This window comes from Diachasmimorpha longicaudata, chromosome 2 (genome assembly GCF_034640455.1).
Source record: "Diachasmimorpha longicaudata isolate KC_UGA_2023 chromosome 2, iyDiaLong2, whole genome shotgun sequence".
Lineage (NCBI taxonomy): Eukaryota > Metazoa > Arthropoda > Insecta > Hymenoptera > Braconidae > Diachasmimorpha > Diachasmimorpha longicaudata.
Window position 1 is genome coordinate 11898064 of NC_087226.1, and position 22800 is coordinate 11920863.

Here is a 22800-nt window from a genome sequence, read left to right on the forward strand (position 1 = left end):
CCAACTTTTTTATCCTTCTTTCTTTCTGCTTCGTGATAAATCGTTGATATTATATCCAAACGTTCGTCAAAGAAAAGAATGAAAAATGTGATTTGTCACTGATGACTGTCAATTCTTTTTTTTTCCCACCCTTTTCCTCGGGTTTGTTCTGTGCAAATGTTCTATGGTTTCTGTGATCAACGGTATTTACTTTCTGGAACTTCAATAGCTCCCCCAGCTCCTCACTCATATATGTGCAACAGGATAAAATTCCAGTGGGAATAAAAAAGTTTTCATATCTACCGACGAATGAGTTTTCCCCTATCTCGAATATTTTTCGTTTCTTCAAAGACCGAATTGCCAACTGTAATTACATGAAACCGTGGAAATAATATTTATTTTTTCGTTTCACGTTGCCACGAACCTATGAAGGGTTTCAGTGGTTAACATATGAAATTTCAGGAGCAATTAATCAATAAGGAAACCCCTGCGCATTGAACTAATTTGCATGCACATTGCGAAGTCCTGTATTTAATTGCAAACACAGGGAGAAATTATTTCTCTATCAATATAAATGATTCAAATCATTTCGTAAAACCTCATGGAAAGTTTAAAAAGTCTATTCTTACCGCATTACCTCGAGCTAATAATTGGATATGCACATTTCTTATAAGTTTTCCAATCAAATAATTCACATCAATTGACTTTCAAACTGCACCCTCTGTCGTTTATATTAAACATTTGACTCTGAAAATTATTCATAAAAAGTCGTCACAATTTCTCGGATCATTCTCTCCACTATTGGTCCTGAGTTATTGTCGAGATTTGCTTCGCAGAAAATAATCCATTAAAAAACATTCCGTTTCATGAATTCATAAGCATGAAAAATATAAATTTACATTTTTCAATTGACAATATAGAAATGACAGTACCGGGATAGTTACTTTCACAGATGGTAGAGAGTTTACCCCTAGTTAGTGGGAGCTACCTCTTATGTAGGATGCTGCTTGAATGCATTTGAATATCGGGAAATGAAGCCTCTTGTCTCTTCAGTTTTCCCCCGAGGCTGAGGTGAGATATTCAGTCTAAAGAGAAAACAGAACGAGAGAATTAGTGGAAAAAGGAGGACTGATTCGCCGTACGCGTGGAGGGCGCCATTTGAATAATACTTTGCATTTAAATGCCTCGCCGATAAAAGACACCAATGCACCACTTGGAATATCCTATTACGTGCTATTATTTTTTCGACGGCGACTCAAACGTCCTTTCATCTCCGGTATTTCATCTGTTTCCACTCCCATTTCGTTATTTCTGTTATTTGACGACAGAAAAATGGGGACACATCGGAGCCGATGAATTTGCGTAATTACATTTGAAATTCATTAATCCCATCAATCGAGAAAATCCATTCGGTAGCTGTTCATCTTCTCTTAATCATCTTATCTTAATTCGATATTTGAGTCTCCATTATCGAAAATTTCATAAATCATCAATTATGCGCTCGAGATTTTAGTCTTCCCCTTCTCCAGTGTACAATACAATAACGTAAAGTAATCCATCGTGAGAAGGACAAAAACAATCCGCAGTAATCGTAACACAAACGTTCGATCCCGTCAACGTTAGTTTTCGAGGCACGGACTCAAGTGGAATTCAATTTGGTGTTTCACGACACTGAATTCATCCATGTGTGTGTCTCGGAGCGTGTATACATCCCTTTCGCACTCGTCGCACAGCCATTCTTCTCGGTAGCCGTCGTGGAAATAGTTTCTATTCCAGGTTACCATTCTCATGATTCATGAGCATCAACGACGACACTGTTTGCAATTGAGTCAAGTCTGGGCTGGTTATTTTTGCTGGATCAGCCATGGAAGAGTGAACCACATAAACGGAGGTCATATCATTTGAGAACTTACATGATTCAGAACATTTAAACCATTTTCGAGATGTCACCAAAACTCACCTCATCCACAATCTACATTCACTGCGAACTTTTCTGCCTCTCTCACCTTTCGACTCGAACACTGATTGATCTGAATGAATGGTAATAATGGCATTGACATCCGCGTACGGTAATGCCCGTCATAATGGCATGAAAGGCGTATTGATAGCTGTGTGAAGGATCGCAAGCATTTCCCCACAACCTTTACATCGTGAAGTTTCTCGGACACTCGTGTGAGAGCTGACTGAAAGGAAAAAGTGATATCTCAAACCAACTGACGCGCCTGTCCGTGTACTTTTCACATCTCTGTACCATTTCATTCACTTTTTCCCCCGTCTCCACTCGTGCCGCTTTTTTTTTACATTCCGCTTCCCGTCACCAAGTTGTGAAAAGCATTACAACAACAAAAAAAACACATATAAACATTGAACGCCCCCTTCTTCGATTATTCGTATAAATGGAAATTGAGGGGAGTGCATAAAGTGAAATATGTCTACGAGCTGTTGTGCCGATAAAGTTTAATGCATTGACCGGTTTATGTTTACTACACATAGCCAGTGATATTACTGCATTTGAATAGGACTTTTTTTAATGCATTCGAGCACTCCGCAAAGTTCACAGTGTCCTGATAGTTTGAAAAGGAAGGGGTGGGGGGATAGTATTGACAGACGGATGAAACTCATCGACAGCTCCACGGGCAAGAAATAAAAGGGAAGGGAAAAAATGCTGAAAGTTGTAATGAGGTATTGAACACGATAACTTTATGTCAATGAAGACTAACGGGCGAGAGAAGCATCAAACCTTTGAAAAGTTTAATTCAATTAGAAAATTACGAAGACGGAGGATGACACAAAGAGTAGAGTTTGAATATTCCAAGAAAGTTGGCTTCAATTTTGCAGGACAGATGGGAGAAGCCATTTCGCTGTTTGATTCATTCATTCCTGTGATAGTTGAAAATCTCAGTCGTTGTTGCGCGGATAAGTTGGTGAGCTCCGGTGTACGTAAATTTTTGCGGAGAAATGATGCGGGAAGAGTGAAGTAAATTTCAAAGTTGCAGAGGAAACTGGGTCGACTAGGTATTCATTATTATCTCTCATTCTCTTATTCATTCAGAGTGGAATTGTGCTGTTCGCTTGCTATGATACGTTCGTAATTTTGCGTAGAGATGATGCCCGGAGCGAAGGCTATGGTTTAATTATCGCATTGAAAATTCTAGGGGTGAAAACATAGTTTTTTTTTCATTCATTGATTGAGCAAGTGGAAACTTTCCTCTGGTACAGTAATTCCACATTACATTTTTAGACAGCTATCAACTTTTCTCATGATTATCCTCGAAATATAATTCAGTTCATCGGATTTATGTATTTTAGTAGATGGTAACTCTCATTCTGTCCTTTTATAAAACTCTATTATGAGTCGCCGTTACCATATTTCTATCTTGAGTTTCAGTCATGATTAAGGTATGGTGATGGACTTGCATTTTCGGTGGAGGAAATATCGACTTACTTATCATTCATCAACTTATTTTAAAGCAACGAGAATTAGCAGGTGAATCAGTCCGCATTCCACTCATTTCCTCCGATATTTTCAATTGACAAAGTTGTAATGTCTCACTCTCACCCATAATGACACAGAGTTCACATCTCGCCATTTCTGAGGCGATAAAAATGACGAATCTCTGTATTGAAACACATTTGGAACCAAACGTATCATCCACAATCCTCAAGTTCTGACATCTATACGATATATCCGTCCAATCCTGAAATAATGTCCACTCGGATGTACGCATTTGGCCATTGGATGCAGCTGTCGGAAGTTATCGTGAATAGACTGTATAAGTCTGTGTGGATGACGTATACCTACTCGTGAAACGGCAAGTGGAACAGAATCGACGCTCCAAGGCACTATCGGTAGCAGATGCTTCAGCCATCGATCCTACCGATGCCTCGAAAATGAACGGAAATAAAAAAAATGAGGACCCGGAGACATAAAAGTCCAAAAAGGAAGAAGCATCAGCAATATTTACTCTTTGGAGACTCCTGTCATCGCTTGGCTGAAGTCGATTTATTTCTCATGGCAGTTGCATACATGAATTTCATTTGTCAAGCGTTCCAAACAAATTTAGTTGACAGATCTTTATTTTGGTAGAAAATAATTGTTTCTGCACAAACTGTTGGCATATCTAAAGGCCAAAGGCCAATAAAAAAATCACTTTACCTTAAAAGAGAAATATATTTTCACCCTTCATTATAATCTTTAAATTACCCCAATATGATAAACAATTCCGCGAGGGAACGATATACGAAAATCACTCTTACACAATGTCATTCGAGAACTGAAGAAATTCGGTGCAGTTAGACGTCTCATTCACCCAAAACCCATAAACATTGATTGAACTAATCAGCCCTAAATCCAGAAAGTTCAAGTGTGTTCATTTACCGCGGCGAAATTCAACCTAACCGAACACATATGTATTCCATTTGAGTTACGATCCCGATGGCTCCATGTACACGAAAATGCGCGATATTTTGCGGGTCAAGAGGGCTGGTGTTTGTCCAAAATATGAGGGGGATGGTTAGGGACCAGGCTGTATTCCCAATCCAATTCAAGTAATGGAGTCTGAAACATTCCACTCACACTCCCTCTCCACCCCTCTATCACTGTTTCCCAGCCAGCGAGTTACCCCCAGTGGACGTGCATCGAACCCATTCGGCTCTCTGTAATAGTGTCTCTACCACCCACCAAAACCCATCACTGACATAAATATATACACCGCAGTACGGTCAGTGGGGGGTGATTCTGGTCACTGGGACTAGTTGGTTCATCATTATCTCCTTCCATCTACTCTACACTCCTCGCCTCCCCACACCTTATTTCCAACCTCTCCCAATCTCCTTCGAACGGTTTTACCTATGGATGTCACGTACACTGGATAGCAATTTACAACCTCAATGTAGAGGAGGGATGAATCGATTTGCACTAGAAACGAGTAAATCTTTCAATTTAATTTCAATTAAGATATATCCGTTGGTGTGATACCTCAGACCCCCAGTCTCCATTATAAATATTTATTATTATTATTATCATCCATCTGAATTATTAAAAAATCACGCCCTGTCGCTTGGCCAATCCTGTCGATAATTCAATTATTTTCCCGTGTTTGGCTCTTTGATTCACTATTTACTATGCTGACATGAAATTATTCTTTATAATGCAAACAGTCGTGTCTGCTGATCCCCTGCATGTTTAACTTTATGCGATGTGCATAGTTAATTGAATCATACGCAGGTGGGAGTAACCCCTGACAATTGGCGTTTGTCATTTTATTTTTAAAAAATTGCCTTTCACTCCAATGTTTTGTTTGTGTCGATGGGGATTATTTAGAGTGAAAATGAGTGCTAACGGGGGTGAATGCATTGGCAGAATCGCTGGGATTGAGACTAGCGAATGAGTGCCAGTTGATGTCCAGAGGTTTTAGCTTTGAAACCTTTAAGATAATCTTCAGATTTGGGTTACAGATCAATTGAATATCCCTTCGACCATTCAGCGAATTGTTTCTGCACTCAACAAATCCATCAATTTTAAACGAGATTTGTTCGCTTTTCTCGCATCACCGGGTTGAATAACACCGAATAAATATTCATTAGTAATATGTAATGAATGGTTCACTGCCAAATGGGAGAAAGCTTTTTAATTATGCATTTTTTCATTATCAATGAATGAATATTGACTATGCTTCGAAGCTATATTAAACTTTGATTCTCTCACACAGGAGACTCGAAGGCTTTTTTTATTGGTGTGATAATTAAAGATTTTGGAAAATGTATTTTCGAACATTTTTAAGCAGTCGAAGCTTTAAGCCGCAGATTTTTAATATCATCAACTATTTTTACGGAGATATCAACTCTAAAAAAAGCTTTCATTCTCGTTTATTATTCAATGAAGCACTGGTCATCGGTGTCGATATCTATATTCATAGCGTCTCTCCTTCCATAGCAACGTGTGCCCAATATATTTCAAATAATGTATCAAATGCAATAATTTCAATTTCTTCTGCAATAAAACGAAATCGATCCGATTTCCACGTCGCTGTATCACTCCGTCAGGTAATTGTTGCACAGCCCTTCCGTCATGAATTCTGAATAATGAAAAACAAATAAAAAACATGGTCCATGTGGAAATTGAACGTTATAATGGAATTTTTTATTTCAGAAGCAAAGTAAATGTAATTTCAAAAATAGAGTAAAAAACAAACGTTTTCCCAATTCCATTTGTACAATATTTATCTGGAAATGGTATAGCAAAAGGAGACTATGAAGTGCATGAGTATTGCCGTGAGACCCGAGAAAATGGGAGTATATAGGGTGCAATTGCATCGGATCGTTGGCTGGCATTTGTAGTATATGTATAGTGTACCATTCATGGGCTACAGTGGCCAGCAGTTGCCTACGAGCGATGGCCGAAGAGGTTGTTCAGTCGCGCGTTGGTTTAACGCCCTATAAATTGTAGTTCAGAGTGCTGGTGCGATCGAGGGGAAGGAGACATCAAACGGGCACGTGCCCACTAAATTATTATTATCACTCCCGTATTGCCAGAGTAAAAGATTTCCGTTGGGAAACTATGGAGTTTTCCAGTGGGAAATATTCATTTCCTCTGATATTTCATTTTATCTTGTTCTGTCATTTCGGTGGATCATGAGTTTTACGAAATTCGTACGTTCATGTACTTCTTGGGCTCGGTCAGATCGAGAATTTTATGAGGGCGATGTGAGAAATTAAGGGGCTCTCATTAGGTAGATAGAACGTACTATCACTCCATCTAAACTAAAATTTAAATTTGATTTCGAAGGAAACGATCCGGCGCCATTATATTTTGTTGCAAATTATATTTATTAATTTAGTGATTGAAAAATCAATTATTGTACTTACTTAGAGGAGAGAAGTGGAGAATCGGGGGAGAGCCGGTATAACAATTAATTATCGTGGCCACTCAGTTCCACAGTTATATAGCAAACATCGCAATATGAGAAATACATAGAATGCAGGACCATATGCGCCACCCGCGAAAACTTGGAATTTAATACAGTAATTTTGAGAAACAAATAAAAATCCCAAACTTACTGGATGGACAAATAGTGGCAATAAACGTAAAATACGGTGGAGTTTGTGGGAAAAATTACTGTTGAACATAGTTAAAATTGAGAGTCAACATGGACTAAAATGGTAGCAGAAAAGTACATCTAATTAATTTATTGGTTAACGAAATATTTTCCCACTCCGGATAAAATAAATATTTGGAGAAGAAGAAAACGGGAGACATAATTTGTTAATCGCCGATGTAAAAAATGATATTTCACCTCACCGTTGGCATACATGTATATCTACTGTACTTCCATATTCACGCTGAGAAAGAGAATAGAAAGAAAGAAAAGAGATAGAGAGAATTATCAAGTTTCAGAACTCGCGAGGAGATTGGCTAATTGATGGGGCATCATGCATCGGAATTTTTATTGGTTAACCGGGTGATTTCTGCGACTTTCTTAAGTATCATAAGCACGAGATAGTCAGCAAAAATTACAAATACATAAATACGTCGTTGTAAAGATGCATATCATTGATTATCCGAAGTTCAATAAAAAAAGACGTGAATTAAGCAGGTCACAAATTTCCGACAGTTGTTCTTTGATGCCAGCACTTTACACTCTCTTCATCGTTTAAAATAATTATGTTAAGGGGTAAAAAATTGATATTATGAACTCTCGATTAAATGTACCCGACGTTGAGATTTTTCCGCTAGAGTCCCCGATTAGTATGCTCATACAGTAAATTTTAATTTTATATTCTCTCCGTGCACAGTGAATCAAGATACATTGTATCTGATCTAGACTCTGGCAAGCTACATTTCCACTCAGGAATTCCGATTGTGCACATGCGTTTGACTAAGGAGCTAATGCAGTTATAGAACAAATTCATTAGCAGTGACTGGTTAAAGGGTATCCCCAGTAATTGGTACTACAACACAAGCAGGTCTTACATAGAGATAAATGTTTCAAATTAATAAAAAATTAATATATGAATTATCCACTTTCGTTCAATTCCGTTGCCATTGTAAATATAACGTGTAAATTCCTAACAATACTCGTTATTTCCTCAGCACACTCAATATCCTGTCACAGGAAATCTAAAAATGTACTCGACACCCCATGAAATCCAGTGACCCGTTTACCATCCAACTTCCGGTGACTTTAAAATCGTACTTTAGAGTCGCAAGCGAATGATAGAGTAAAATCTAAGAGAGAAACGGCCAGAATTTTTATTGAAATCCCCGTGCCCTCAGCGTATAAACTCTCAAACAATAAGAGACATTTTTATCCTTCAGATAAATTTCTCAGTGAGCTTCTACCCACTCCCTATCCCACTACTTCTGCAATCGCCGAAAAAGAGGGTAACCCATGTGGATAGTGGAATCCCAAAGCCGAAGTACCTGCGCCCTTGTGGGAGATAAATTATAGGCACGATATGAAAGAATCGAAAATTTATTCTCGATAGAAGAAATGATTTGTCGAATTCTCTCATTTTCATCGTTCCCCTTACAAGTGACTGTTACATTTTCATTTAATGATTTTTTTTTCCCCAGTTCATTAGCAGATTAAAATATTAAAAAAGAAACGTTTCAATTAAATTAATAGTGATTGACATATAAAGGATGATAATGTCTTACAAACAATATTCAAAAAATTTTCTTTATTTAATTTGAATACAGAACTGAATTAATTCCGACAAATCATTTTTCCGGATGAGAAAAATTGACGGCTCAAAGGTTCAGTTAATTACGATGCAATAATATGCGATAATTGCATGCTTGCCGGTATAAATATGAAAATTGGATGATTTGAGTAATAAACTGCCGTTCCGCATCATTCTTCCGAATTTACATTGTATAATTAATAAGCTTATAGTAATTAATCAGCTGTCCAATTTCACTGATGACGAAGATGATATAAAAAAATGGCAATGAGATTGATCCCACAATACTCCATTTTTGAAATAATTATACGTTGCGCATAATATTTAATTAGTGATGTTTACTCACCGGGAGTTGACATATCGGTCATAAAGGCATCCTCTAGTTCTCATTGGGACCTCCAACGATGACATTAGAAATGATTCGGTAGCACTCAACAGTATAACATCGGAATATCTACTTCCCAATGTGGAAGCTATTGTGATTCGATAGAGCCCGTGGAAAGGATAAAGGAATCATATCGTCCAACTCGTTTCTCCCTCGAGGCGAATGCTCCTCCGGGAATCAAGTTTACTGGGGTATCGTTGAAAACGACAGGTTCTTCATCCCACGGGGATTTTGGTGTACATCACGTGACTTTCGCTTATGCGACAATATAAAGTTGATGCACGTCAACGAGAGAAAAGAAAATTATTACTCAAGTGCAGTTGTCGACTTGATTATAATTAACTTTCTATTCGTCTCAAGTATCCAGCGACAATTATTTGCGCAGACAGATAAATCCAATAAAAATTAGCGACATACAATAAAAATTTGTGCACAAACTTTATTATTAAGGGTTAAGGCAGAATGAAATAGACATGCTCTTTTTATTTGTTTGCGAAGTTTATTGCAAATTCTGCATTTTAAAATTACCACCAAAGTGTTTGTACGAAACAGTAAATTGCAGAAAACATTCTCAAATGCTCCATCGAAATGACACACCGATAAAAAAAATGGTTGATAACCTGTCAGTGACATGTGTACACCAGTCGGCTGATTAATTTTATTTACACTATTTTTCATGATCATCGATTCAAAGCAATTACATGGAAGACTTCAATCATTATCGAACATTGTCGCTAATTTTGTTATGTACGGATAATGGCTCAATTTATCTTGCAAGGGACATTTTCCCTTTAAGTACCAATCTGACATGGAATCGTAAATTTTATTTTTTGTTGTTTCATGGAGATATCTACAGAGATTACAAATTGTTAATTGCCCCGACGGAACAATGTCATAATATTTCTTCCACTTGAAGTACGCAGCGTATTCGGACGGATTTTTTGTCAGTCTTATTAAAAAATATGCTAGTTGCTTTGGAGAACGAAAGTCGAGGGTATTGATGAAGGAATTTGGAGGAGCTGATGAGTTATAGTTAGCGCCACCATAAACTACTGGAACGACGTGATATCTGTGAAACAATAAAGTTAAAAATTGTTATTACAAAAATGGGATGACATTTTGGAGGTCTCCACGTAATACCAATCTTCAAATTTTTTTTTATTTAATGCTTTAGATTTGAAAGTTCAGGAATGTCCATTAATTCATGCTAAAGCTTCTTGAAAATTGTGAAGCATATGCTGTCTTCTCTCCGTCCTCAAATCTCAATCAATACAATGAAAATAATTACTTGAGAGCATTGGAGAGTTTCTCAGTGACGTAATCCTGACAGAGGCTATTCTCGAAGGATAAGTAAAAAAAGTAGTCCGGCTCGACGAGCTTTCGAAAGCAGTCCTCACCCTTCGGACACTTGGTCTCGCTACCACATCGACCGTAAACGTCAACGTCCACGTGCTTCGACAATTCTTTCACATATTTCTCTCGGGCACTGTCCGTGTCGCAGTTACTCACAAACCACACCGCTGTCCTTTTCTTCATCTTAATGATCTTCATAATTTGGTCCTCTTTATCAACGTCGTCTGTTCCAACAGAAAATTTGAAAAAAAAGTTTTCATTACGATTATATTTAACCCGATTGGTCATCTTATACTGCTAAAAAAATTTTCGTGGCAAATGATTGGAGACTGAAGCACTTTTCAACTGATTCGCGTGGTCTCTTGTCTCCCACATCACCAAACAAAATCTATGGCTCGATGAACAGGAAACCCGTTCACCGGTTTATTGAAAAAACTGCATTTTTTAACCGAAGTTCCATTCACTTGCCAGCAAAAAACTATCCACCTGTCAACAAATTTCCAACAGCCCGTTAAATACATAGAACTGAGCAACAATTACGTAAACAGGAATGTACTACCTCCCCGGCGAGTACCCCACCACTCATAATAATCACTTAGTGCTTATTCAACCTTAGCGACTACTAGAGAAGTGATGAGAATGCCCCGACAACTGTAGAATTTATTCTGGGAAAGGTGAACGAGCCGTGCCAAAACTTCCCATCCAATTATACCGAGTGCATAATGACCCTCAGATATAGCGGAAAAACTTCGGGAAATTAAACCTCATTTATTACACATGTATTCGTGAGTGTATGTGAAAATGTCGATTGCACTCCTCACCTGTTGCATCCTCGGGTATCTTCCAAACGGCATTGAACGCCGGTGCCACAATATTTCCACTTTTCCTATCACGTACAGCATAGTACGGCCATTGTATATCACTGTCTACTCTATACGTCATTGTTAAATTGAAATAATCCTCAAAGAATGGTTTTGTTCGCCGTATCCATGTCACCGGACTCTCAAGATTAACGAAAATATATCGTTGCGATTTATCACGCTCACCCGGCAGATCCCTCACTGACAATTCGTTTCCATGGAACAATATTGCATCGAAATCACGAATATGGAAGATACGACGACTGTGCGTTGCGTAGCACCCATCGCGGGGTAAATTGGGACACTTGTTAAAAATATCACCGTGACCGAAGTAGAACGTTTCATCTCCGAACATTGTATTCCAGAAGAGTATTTTCTTCGTTGCATTGCTCACGTTCGGTGTACGAGTATTTCCAAAACCAAATAAAAATACCTCTGGCTCCCACCTTAATATCCTTATATCGTAATACATTAGTACGAAATGTACGCAGGTCAGTGTGGCAATAAAGGTCAACAGCCACAACTTCCTGCCTCGGCCGCATAACTGCATTTTTATACTATCACTCTCCTCATTAATGTGAATCCTCGGTGTTTCATTTGTCACTTTATTATCACGTAATTGTCTTAATTGGACCTCAACGTAGAACTCCACGAGACTCATGATTTTGTTTATAATCCGTTGAGAGAGCCATTGTTATTAATTTTTTATTTAGTATTAGGAAAGGTGTTTTCGTAATTTCAGAGAATTTTTTAAAGATTTACTGTAGTTTATTAGCCGATAAATTTATGAATGTTTGATTTGCGGAGGATTTCATGAGAGCGCCTACTGCTCATGACAAAATGTTGTCGACTGACGTTGCTTAGAGACGTATTAAACGCCAGCAACACCCTAGCTCCCACCACGAGTATTATTGCCGGATGGCGAACTCTACCACGCTTGAGTGAGGTCAATTGCCGGCAATCCTCGGTAATCTAACAGGTGACCCTCGGCTATTTTACCGTATCATGCTGCAGGCGGCTGTGACTTTATTTGGAATGTTAGATTTTTTTATTTGCAGAAATATTGTGAGAGGAGCGCGTTTGTTGACTCACCGCGTACCACCAGGACTTTTATCGATTGCCATCCAATCCCGTCAAAAGTGGCGCCCTCACGCTTCGTGCGGCATTCGGAAAACGCGATGGTGAATGGAAACGCAGTTTATATTTTTACGTTGGAAGATACTAATGGATGTTTATTGATCTGGGTGGGTTTGAGCTACTCCACTTTCTGAGAATTGGAATAACGCAAAACACTTTTAACAAACGGTACCTATGATGGCGTTACATATTATGAAAGTTGATTAACTTTAACGGTGAATTTAGTTTTGCCTATCTTGTAGTTCCAGCCAAACGAATGCCACGATTGAAATATTTAGTGGAATTTATATAATTATTATGATACTTCTCTCGTAGCAAATAATTTTTTAATCTGTCTGAACCTTTTCGGAAGGGACGCAACGAATAGCCGTATTTGAAAATTAAATTTATCAATAAATTTTTGTCAATAGCTGGCGGGTAGTACTATCTCATTGTATCAATCAATCGCTTAATTTTAGTTCGTGGCAATGAACAACACTGGTATCATTCGTATTCTGAGTTGATGATGAGGAGAAGAGCGAAGTGTAGAAGCTGATCTCATTTTTTAGGGGCATTCAAATCGATGAACAATATCGACCAATCATGAAATGTCTATTCTTGTGAATTGGGTTCTGTTTAACGGCCATGGATATGGGTGATATCTATTATCACAGGATATTCGAGGGGAAGGAAGCTATGAACCGGACTAACTGCCTGATTTTCCTCATCAATTTGGTTAAGCTCGGGCGTTATAATCATCATTACGAAGGATAGATTTTCGTTAACAATGCTCATCATACAACAATGGTAACACCAGTCAATGATATCAACTATAATTGCGATGTTCCGAGAGTGGCCCTCGGTTCTACCCCACCATTGGAATGGGGAGAAGTGGTCACCGAAATGATCTCTAAGAATGGCTTCATTATTCGCGAAATCAGATTCACACATAATCATTAACTAGTTGCATTCAATAGAAATATTCTACACATGCATCGCAGTCATTTATCAACGCACACTCCCATATCGATGTTCAGTTGCCACCAGCAAAGCAATATCGAAGTATGACATGTTCATGATATTCTCTGCTGAACAGATTTATACCCACAGAACTGGAATTTATGCCATTTAATCTATCACGAATTATTCATGAATGATTTGACGTTTGGTTCGTGAATCTAAATTTAAAGAATTCGATGGCTTTTCTACTTACGTATTCAACACTGACCTACATATAATTACTCACCAATAGACGATATTGGTTTCTGCCGAATTAGGGCTTCTCAAATATTAATTATAATATTAATTATCATATTAATTATAAATCCTCCCTTCCAAGTTATTCAAAGTTCAAATCCCGCCAATCAGTCGTGCGAAATGGATAGCCCTATCAGTGAGTTGAATGCATGTGTTGGTGGTGATGGTGGGGAGATTACTATCACTTTGCATTCCACACTCCAATTACCAATTTTTTTTTGCCTTCACGCTGACCAAGTCATCAATGATATACGCCACGCAATGCTGGCAACTGAAAAATTCTACATTATCTGCATTATGCAACCAACAACATATACTGTTTTAGTCTTCCAGGCAGCAATTTTAGAAAGTATGCGCATGGGCAGTATCAAATAAAGAAGTTTCAACTGCACAAACATCAGACGCATGACGTCCTCTCAGCGTGGCTCATTGCGATATGACCTTGAGGCAAATTCATAACATCTGTGGCATACATCGAACTTTAATACTCCTAGATATAGTAAACTTCTACCGAGTTAGCTCACAGCAGTTATTAGTGAATAGCGACCAGACTCGTTGCATAATGGTATGTTCTCTATTAGTCGCAGGTTCTTGACTAATTGAGATAATTGTGGATGGATTAGCATAGTTCAAAACTGTCCCATAAATTTTCAACTATTATTATCTATGTGAATACAGAATGAGTGTACTGTCTTTTATGTCGTTCGGAATTCCGAAGAAGTCGCACGCGATCCGACGTGCTTCGTTACTTGAATTTGATTGGCTTGATTACTTAAAAATTTAGTCCTCCGCCTATGTCTGCATAGATTTGATAATCTCAATGTCTGAAGGAACATCATTTAAGCCATTAGTCACCGCTAATTCAGCTAATTGATCGGGGATTAGGTTACACAGTACAACGCTCACACAACACAGTTCGATAACTATGATGGAACAGGGATCCCAGCAGTTTCGCTGTTCACAAAATTACTATGAATTTTCTGTTTGATATCACCAACATGAAGTTCAACTGATAATGTCCCATTTATTTCAGAGCAAAAAACATTTTCACACGATTCAGAAAAATTTTCATTCGAGAGAGTAATTTATCTCCATAATGTAGGTAAATGTCGTTTGCCGAACACGTAGTGTCCACGTCTCTAAAATGCAACCTATTGACGTCTGTCCCTCATAATTTATCTAATGGAATAGCTTAACAACAGACGTAAACTGTGTATCTCTAAACATCAAACAACAAACAATTCTCAGGCGTTTGAAGTTGGCGATTGAGCGCGCCGGGGTGTCATTAGGGAATTCCTGGAGTTGGTCTCTGAATCGGAGTCTACCCGCAATTGCCACCAATTCTACGGTAACATTTTTTTTCAATCATCTGTTATTTTCTGAAAAAAAAACAAGTAACAATCGCGTGACGTTGAACGCATGTATGAACGGAAGGCTTTGAAATACTGAAAAATCCGAAAAACTCGATGTTTATTTCGATTTAATTAAAAAAAAAATCTTCAATCAATTGCCTGGCTCTTTTTATACTCCTTCCATTGAAGAGATAAAAGGCAATGAAATAAAAACTAAATAGAAATGTGAAAAATGTACAGCTGTCATGAAGGGAGATCTCGAGAGACACTGAGAAAAGTACTACCCACGCTGTTTTCCGCGAATTATTCCTGCCATCCAATAAATTTCGATTCTGGCAGAGCGATTTCACACGAAGCGTTCCTAACTGACTCTGCAGAGTACCGCATACCGTTTTCCACTTTCATCCTATGGAAGTTTATCCCTCCCCCACCTTCTTCTTCCCTCGATCTCTTTTCTTCACGAGTGAATGATCCTTGGCCACAGAAACTACCGAGGATGAACGACCAGAGAAAGACAGTGAATGAAGGAACTAAGGCAGCCCTCTTACCTTTCAATATATACATATATGATCATAAGTTTTATAAGGACGACGATACAACAACATAAAGTACGCTAGATCATACTCCCCGATCTCCGTATATGTGATATCCTATAATATAACACAGGCATCTGAAAATTGTCTGAAAGAACTGGTGGAAGGAAGGAGAATAGTTGACGGAGAGGAGCGTGTCCTTGCGACCGAAATCCAACGGCTGGCGCTTTTCCGGTCGAGCTGTCCGCCAACTACCCTTCTTCATTCTTCAGTGCATTCCAAAGTTTTTTGAGTCCTTTTAAAGTACCAGTGGAAAGCGTGTACATCTGGAACTTTTGGACATCTCATTCCGGAGAGTTTATGGGGTATATCACAGAGGAAGTAGTTACAATTATATAATTGAATGTGAGTAATTAATATTGATCTTCAGAGGAGACGTCATTCGGCTGTAAATTTGGTTTTTGATAAATTGAATCGTATTGAATTAGTAATATAAAAATATAGATTTAAATTAAAATAGCAGTGATGAGTGAAATAAAATGAGCCGCTAACACTCATTTCTGTAGAATTTTTTGGAGCCTCTGTTACCAAAAATTATCTCACTGTTCTTTTTATGAAGAATATTTCCACCAGTATTATTCTACCTCTATATTATCCTCTGGGCTATCTCAATTGGCCGAGTGGCTATCTGGCAAACAGGAATTATGGGGCTCGAGTGATAAAAATATGATGATCGAATAGAGAACTCGATCATTCCAAATAGAATTCAATAAAAATTTATAAGTTCAAATGAGATTGATATTTTCTTACCAAGGACCTGGTGGGTCCTTGCAAAAATATCCATGAAATCTATCACTTGATTACGAGCTGTATATATTAGCCCAGGCAAATGTAAACATAACAAAAAGGATAATCACCTACTCTGGAAGCATCCCAGTAGGATAAACTTCCCAGGAAGCTTTTGTGACCTATAAATGTGTGGGTAACCAATTTCGGTTAAGGTAGCTTCCGTCGATCGACGAGGGATGGGCTCCCAGTCCTCCCTCTCCTCCTGACTACACAGTGGCCCTCTTTATTCTCTCATGAAATTGACAGGGAAATAGATGTACCCTGATATTCTAGTTTACCTTTATACACGTTGCCTACATCATCCCTGTTACAGAGGGGTTGTATAAGTAATCTAAAATTCAAATAAAAAAACCTCCTCTCTATCTCGCTTGTCACGCTATAAATTATTAATATCATTATTCTGTGTGTTGCAGCTTTGTCGGAGGGCCCTATGTTTGCTGAGCCAATTCCAAATGTCACAGTAGCTGTGGGAAGAGATGCGAATCTCCCCTGTGTCATCAACAATCTCGGCACTCACAAGGTACTGACGAATAATTCATTTATAACAACTCACTGGGAATATTTAACAATAACGAAATTTTGGATAATCAATCATGGATTAATCATACATATATATATTTTATTATGATTGATATTTTACGTCGCTTCGATCGTTTAGGATATGCTGTGGACCTCGACTTTGAATGATTAGATCGCATGTGTCCAAACTCGATTCATTAATTATTAACAAATCGTGGTAGCAGTGTCAATAACAAAATGGTAAAACGACATCAGTTGAGTGATTTCGTTGAAAGGCTCATCCTCAATATATCAATTGTTTGACTACATATGAAAGTATAAAATCTTAAATGTCTGTTCGCAAATTGATAAATGATCGTTCATGTGGTCCTCCTGATAAAACTAAGAATCACTGCTCTCAATTCCGAAAGCCCTTTATTAAAGTAATATAAATGCTTCTGCATTGTGCGAGAATCCCCATCAAATCTCGAATTGCCCTGATTTTATCACTCCTTGATCGCTTAAAGCCGAAGAACGAGAATAATAAAAATCTCCAGGTTCATATCGCCAGAACGGTGTCGATTGCTACGATCGTAACGTAGACGTGCAAGGATCCTGAATGCGCAGTTTCCATGGAAGAGCGACAGGCAGAAAAGTCAAGCAGTGCTATCGAAAACGCATCAGCCACTCTAACCACTTCTCGCCCTCTCCGGGCTCCGTCGATTAGGGCTATCAATAGATGGCAGAGTGGGGGGGGAGGGGGAATACCATCGACAAATCTATCGTTTAACAGTCTCGCCTTGTTCATTTGAGCTTTTTCTCGTGAAAATTGACAATATCAATGTGTACCGAAATTTACACAGTGCACATTGTCGAATATCCGTTGCAAATGGGCTGAGATAAATTGGCGGATATGCATGAGTGCACTATTCAAGGGATTCAAGGTAAACCACTTGTTATCGTGGCTTGCTGTCGAAGCTTGGCAGAAAGATTTCTTCGTACGAATCGATGCTACTTACAGACCAAATGTTTATGATATCGACGTGCAACAGAAAGAAAAGAGCTTTTCCGAATAGTAAACGCAATAGGGGTGGATGGAGGGGTTGTATAGCCGAGTAAGTTTGTTTTACCGAGTAGGATCAAGGGGGACTTTTCGTCGGGGGCCATGGTAAACAAAATTGTGGGCGCAACGGAGATTGGAATCCGGTGACAGTAGTGCATTATTCTTGAGCTCCTGCAGAAAGGACTGAACCACCTGTTCCCACTGACGCCGATGGAATATTAATGAATGTATTTTATTGCTTGAATAACTAGCGCTTGGCATATATGTGAATATATCTGGAGTTGGTCACAATGTAGAAGGATTGAAAACTCATCGAAAGTCGATATTTCTTTGTTTTTATTACCTCAAGTTTTCTTAGCTCTAGTGATTCTCGTGTGTTTTCTTTCACTTGTGGGATTGTTTTCCTTTACTTCCTTCCTCGATTTTTCATCCTTGATATGGGGATGTCTTCTCAACTACGACAATTCAAGAACTCACATGCTACACTTATTGACCGTTGCATTCATCCATTATTCATTGAAAAGTTAACAAAATAGTGATTTATGGATCGATGGAATTGTCGTGTCCCCTTGAAATTCTCTCCATAATATATCATAATTTTTCGGTTGTCCAGGAACATTGACATTAACTTAATAATTTTTTTCACTGAATGTTTCGGATCGGACGTGTAAAATTTTTATGAGGTTCGATTCACCGTATAATTCTAACTAATCTAGTTATTGGAAAAATTAATATTTCATTGACATTATACGGATGACCTAATAATTTCTGTAATACTCAATGTCTTGGCTCAATTATCCTATGAAATTGCATCGATATCCGCCGATTCGGGAAAATAATTCAAATTCACTTGGGGATTTCACTTTCCCTGAAAATTCATGAGATTGATTGAATTCTATCAAATATTAAACATTCTAATATTGTCGAGGAAAATGGAAAAAAAATGGAACTGTGCACGCCAGGCAAGTTCGAACATTTTGACTCTTCAAAGGAATCTTGAACGGAAACCGTAAAATTTCGGTAATTCCACGGGTGGGATTCACTTAAGTAACAAGCCCTTGTGGTCTGGAGTAAGTTGTGAGATCGATTTACATGGAGGAAGGAGACTAATCGAGAAATTACGCTAGCGTAGATTATGCAACTGTCCTTTGCAAACCAAAAAGGAATTGTTTATGGTTTCCATTTAATAGTGAGTGAAAGAGATATATTTTTTTTATGACTTTCAATTGTCTACTGAATATGTGTGAAATTCCCATATTCGATTTTTCCATGTAATCATAAAAATCGATTCATTGCTCCCATCGAAAAGCCATTGTGATAGATTGTTTCCTCCGATGAAGAAGAGCAATTGGAAAAGACCAACTGGGAAATCAGTCCCGTTTTATGGAGCCACAATGATGTTGTAAGCCATTACCTTCATTCTCGAAACTTTCACTGGCGCTATTTTTTATATTCATTTGGTATTTCTCTCTTCAGGTGGATTACGTTACTGATTACGTGAACTGAAGTAATGTTAAATGGTAGAGCATTAAAAGAAAGAGCAATTTGGCGAAATGAATTGGGGAATTGGTGCGAGATACATCAGGAGATTTGGCTTTTTGACAACTTGCCAAGTATTTCAATCGTTCATGGAATATTTTCACTTTAACATCCATTGGCTGTGAACGTGTTTAGTTATTGGAGATTTATGATCTCTGCACATCCTCCGTGCTATAATCATAATTGAAGTGACTGCATTTTATCCTTGCGATAAATCCTGCGACTGTCCTGTCTGCAATTTTTTCATTTAATTTTCCCGAACCCTGAAATGAAAAATGATTTGAATATCTGCGGATTCTCCAGTTTTTTTCTTTCGGTGATTCCTTCAGGAGATATTCCAGATCAAGCGCTGATTTCCTGTACCAAATGATCCCTCTCATGGTGAGCACGCTCATCAATTTGATTACAGTTACCTCACGATCTTGACATTGTTGTTACAGGTGGCATGGCTCCACGTAGGTCGCCAAATGCTTCTCACGATCCACACGCACGTAGTAGTAAAGATATCGAGGTTCACCATATCCCACGACAAACATAAGACCTGGCTGCTTCGCATTCAGAATGTCCAGCAGGAGGACCGGGGCTACTACATGTGCCAAGTTAATACCACCCCGATGATCAGCCAAGTTGGATTTCTCCAAGTTGTCGGTAGGTCAAATGCATTAAACTCAGCAATTAGTCAGAGCTATTTGAATTGAATACATCAGTGTTTTATTTGATCGACAGTGCCGCCGAACATCATTGATTCCCTATCGACGGACAGTACAGTTGCTGTGAAGGAACATCAGAATATAACGCTCACTTGTAAAGCTGAGGGCTATCCAACACCAGCACTGATGTGGCGAAGGGAAGATGGTCAATCTATACCTATTGATCGTCGATCAAAAGGTACGAAATTGTTTATATTTCAAACACTCGAATATTCGTTAAAAGATTGATATTTTTCTCTACAAGTATTATCTAAAAAATATAAACAAAATATTTGATAAATTTAAAGGGCTATTTATCGGTGGACTAAAAAAATCGCTCATTCAATTGAAAGAAATTTTCTTCGTCAACACGACGGCTATTCCAATGTCAACAATAATTCCTGACAACAGTGAGAAGCACCAACTGCTTTGAAAAATAGCCTAATTACTTCACTGGTGTGAGTTGTAAATACGTATTGTGTAATTAGGACCGGTCTCTCTACACACTAACACCACTCACAGTTATCCTCATTGCAAAGAAGGGATTACACTTGGATTTGCAAAGCTATCATGTCCATTACCGCTGTGCGTGCTCCCTCGCTCGTCAGGGATTCCCCTTCTACCCGCCTATCCGCAGTTACCTACTGAGTCTTCTTCCAGGTCGTCTGGTGCCTTTTTAAATATTGTAGAGATTAATCAACTCGGAGGTCTCGAGTTACCGTAAGCGCAGACACGTGCATCAGGGCGCTAGAAGTTTTGCCAGTGAGAAGGGCGGAAAATTATGCGCGTACACGTCGACTTTATCCGTGAAATATGCACGAGACGTTGCACGGGATACAACTGGTGGATATTTTTTATTTAATTCTTACAATTCTTCTCTTTGTTTCTGTAACTGAGTGAGAGAGCTCCGACTGTCATGCTCAATTAGCTCACTCTATTTTATTTTCTCATGCACTGTACAAGTGACCTTCCTACATTACGAGATCAAATTCATTGTTATCATTATTTTATATTAAGCAGAGTAGGTTTTATTTAACACTTAATGATGAAAATACTCGAGACACGTAGTTGCGAGCACTAGAATGGATTAAAACGTACTTAGGATATATATATTTTTCTCTGTGATGCTTGGCTCTGTCGCAGCTTACTCTGCACATATCTCTCATTCTGCCGCCATTAAAGTGTCTTCCAAGACGTCTGAAAATCTAGGGGGTGAAAAAAAAATTGCTTATATTTTTTATCTTGGTAAACACTGGGTTACAAAAGAGGTGTAAATTCTCGAGAGGAATGAACACGGAAAAAAAGTGATGCAAGAGAGCTTGAAAAAATTATGAAGCTGCCGTGTTGGAAAATTTGAAATTTTGCGAGTTGGGTTGCAGTGTTTGGTGTCGGTGGAAACGACGGATTAAAACTTAACCAGTCTGGTAGGGACGCTTGGGGTCATGAATTATACGGGTAGCACATGGGAACTGAAACTGAAGCCACGCGATGTCATGGGGAAGGCGTGCCAGGCCGGATGCCCCAGTGTCAAGCCAGTAACACGTCATTTCTGCGATTCCAGGTGCTCGTGACGGGACGTTGTCGTCGAACGGACGGTTCATACACAGGCGGTCAGGTTTAATGCGCAGAGAGAGAGAGAGAGATTGTTATCATGAGGGGATTGGAAAGTGAGACTGTTAATCCAGTGTCAAAGTGATGAAATTAATTATGTAGCAGAGCAAGGTTTTCTGATACTCGTTTTGGATTAATTTTTCTGGGATTCACTTGTTTGAAGGAAAATGGAGAAATATTTTTAGTCGAGACGGAATGTATCAAGTAAAAAAGCCTTGCAATTCACACTCTGAGAAATTCAGAGTTCACAACGAGCAATTTTCCTCTCTCTTTCTCTCATTCCGCTCAATAATCGCACAACATAATATGATGAAACAAAAGACCCAGTGAAAAAAGATTGAGGGAAATTTTTTAAAGTCATTGCCACAACAGTCAACCCACTTCACTCTATTTTCCCCTCAACTGCATTTGTCCTGGTTTATGATGATTATAAAAAAAACACGCTGTGTATTCCTCACGTGAGTATAAACGTTATGAGTATTCCGGTTGTCCTCCAGATTCATTTATTTCTTTTTCATCTCTTGTTTAAAGACCACTTGCGTCATAACGTTTTGAAGTTTGAATGCAAAAAAATAAAACTCCCGACAAATACTAGGGCTGTCCCAGCGTTTTCTTTCTTATATATGCAAACGCCATGCGCCTGAAATTCACTCTTTATCTTTTATGGTAGGATTTCTTCACCTTTTTGCCTTGTAATGTCAACCGTACTTCAGGTGAATGCCAACTTTGACGTGTCGTTCGACTCAAAGGCATCTCATCGTCTTATCTCTCACCACTCGCATGTACCTCGTTTTCCTCCCATTCCACCGACTCTGGTCGCTTTTTCACCCCTTGTGTTAGACTCCAGAATTCAGAATCAAGAGCGCTTTCCTCAGGAAAATTAGAACAGTCAAATTAAAAGTGACTACAGGAGAACCCTTCCCCTGGATGCCTTGGGAAAATCATGGGGCCTTCGCTTCGAGCCAAAGTACATCCTTCATGAATACATTTCCCCAGCTAAACAGCTTTCAAGGAATATCTGGGATTGTTGA

At 38.6% G+C, this 22800-nt stretch overlaps 2 protein-coding genes across 3 annotated transcripts in view; one reads left to right on the forward strand and one right to left on the reverse strand.

Annotated features, from left to right (window-relative positions):
* LOC135171239 (lachesin-like) overlaps window positions 1-22800 on the forward strand; it is a 129530-nt gene that overhangs the window by 81601 nt on the left and 25129 nt on the right. For both annotated transcript variants that reach the window (XM_064137639.1, XM_064137648.1), the window contains exons 3-5: window positions 16783-16889; window positions 19910-20117; window positions 20196-20357. In XM_064137639.1, the coding sequence (XP_063993709.1) occupies window positions 16783-16889; window positions 19910-20117; window positions 20196-20357 (477 nt within the window). The remainder of the gene's footprint in view (window positions 1-16782; window positions 16890-19909; window positions 20118-20195; window positions 20358-22800) is intronic.
* LOC135171622 (alpha-(1,3)-fucosyltransferase C-like) lies at window positions 9529-12351 on the reverse strand. The gene is made up of 3 exons (XM_064138253.1): window positions 11224-12351; window positions 10338-10626; window positions 9529-10118 (listed from the first exon to the last, which is right to left on the reverse strand). Exons 1-3 carry the CDS (start codon window positions 11921-11923, stop codon window positions 9761-9763), a joined length of 1347 nt encoding a protein of 448 aa, XP_063994323.1. The 5' UTR covers window positions 11924-12351; the 3' UTR covers window positions 9529-9760.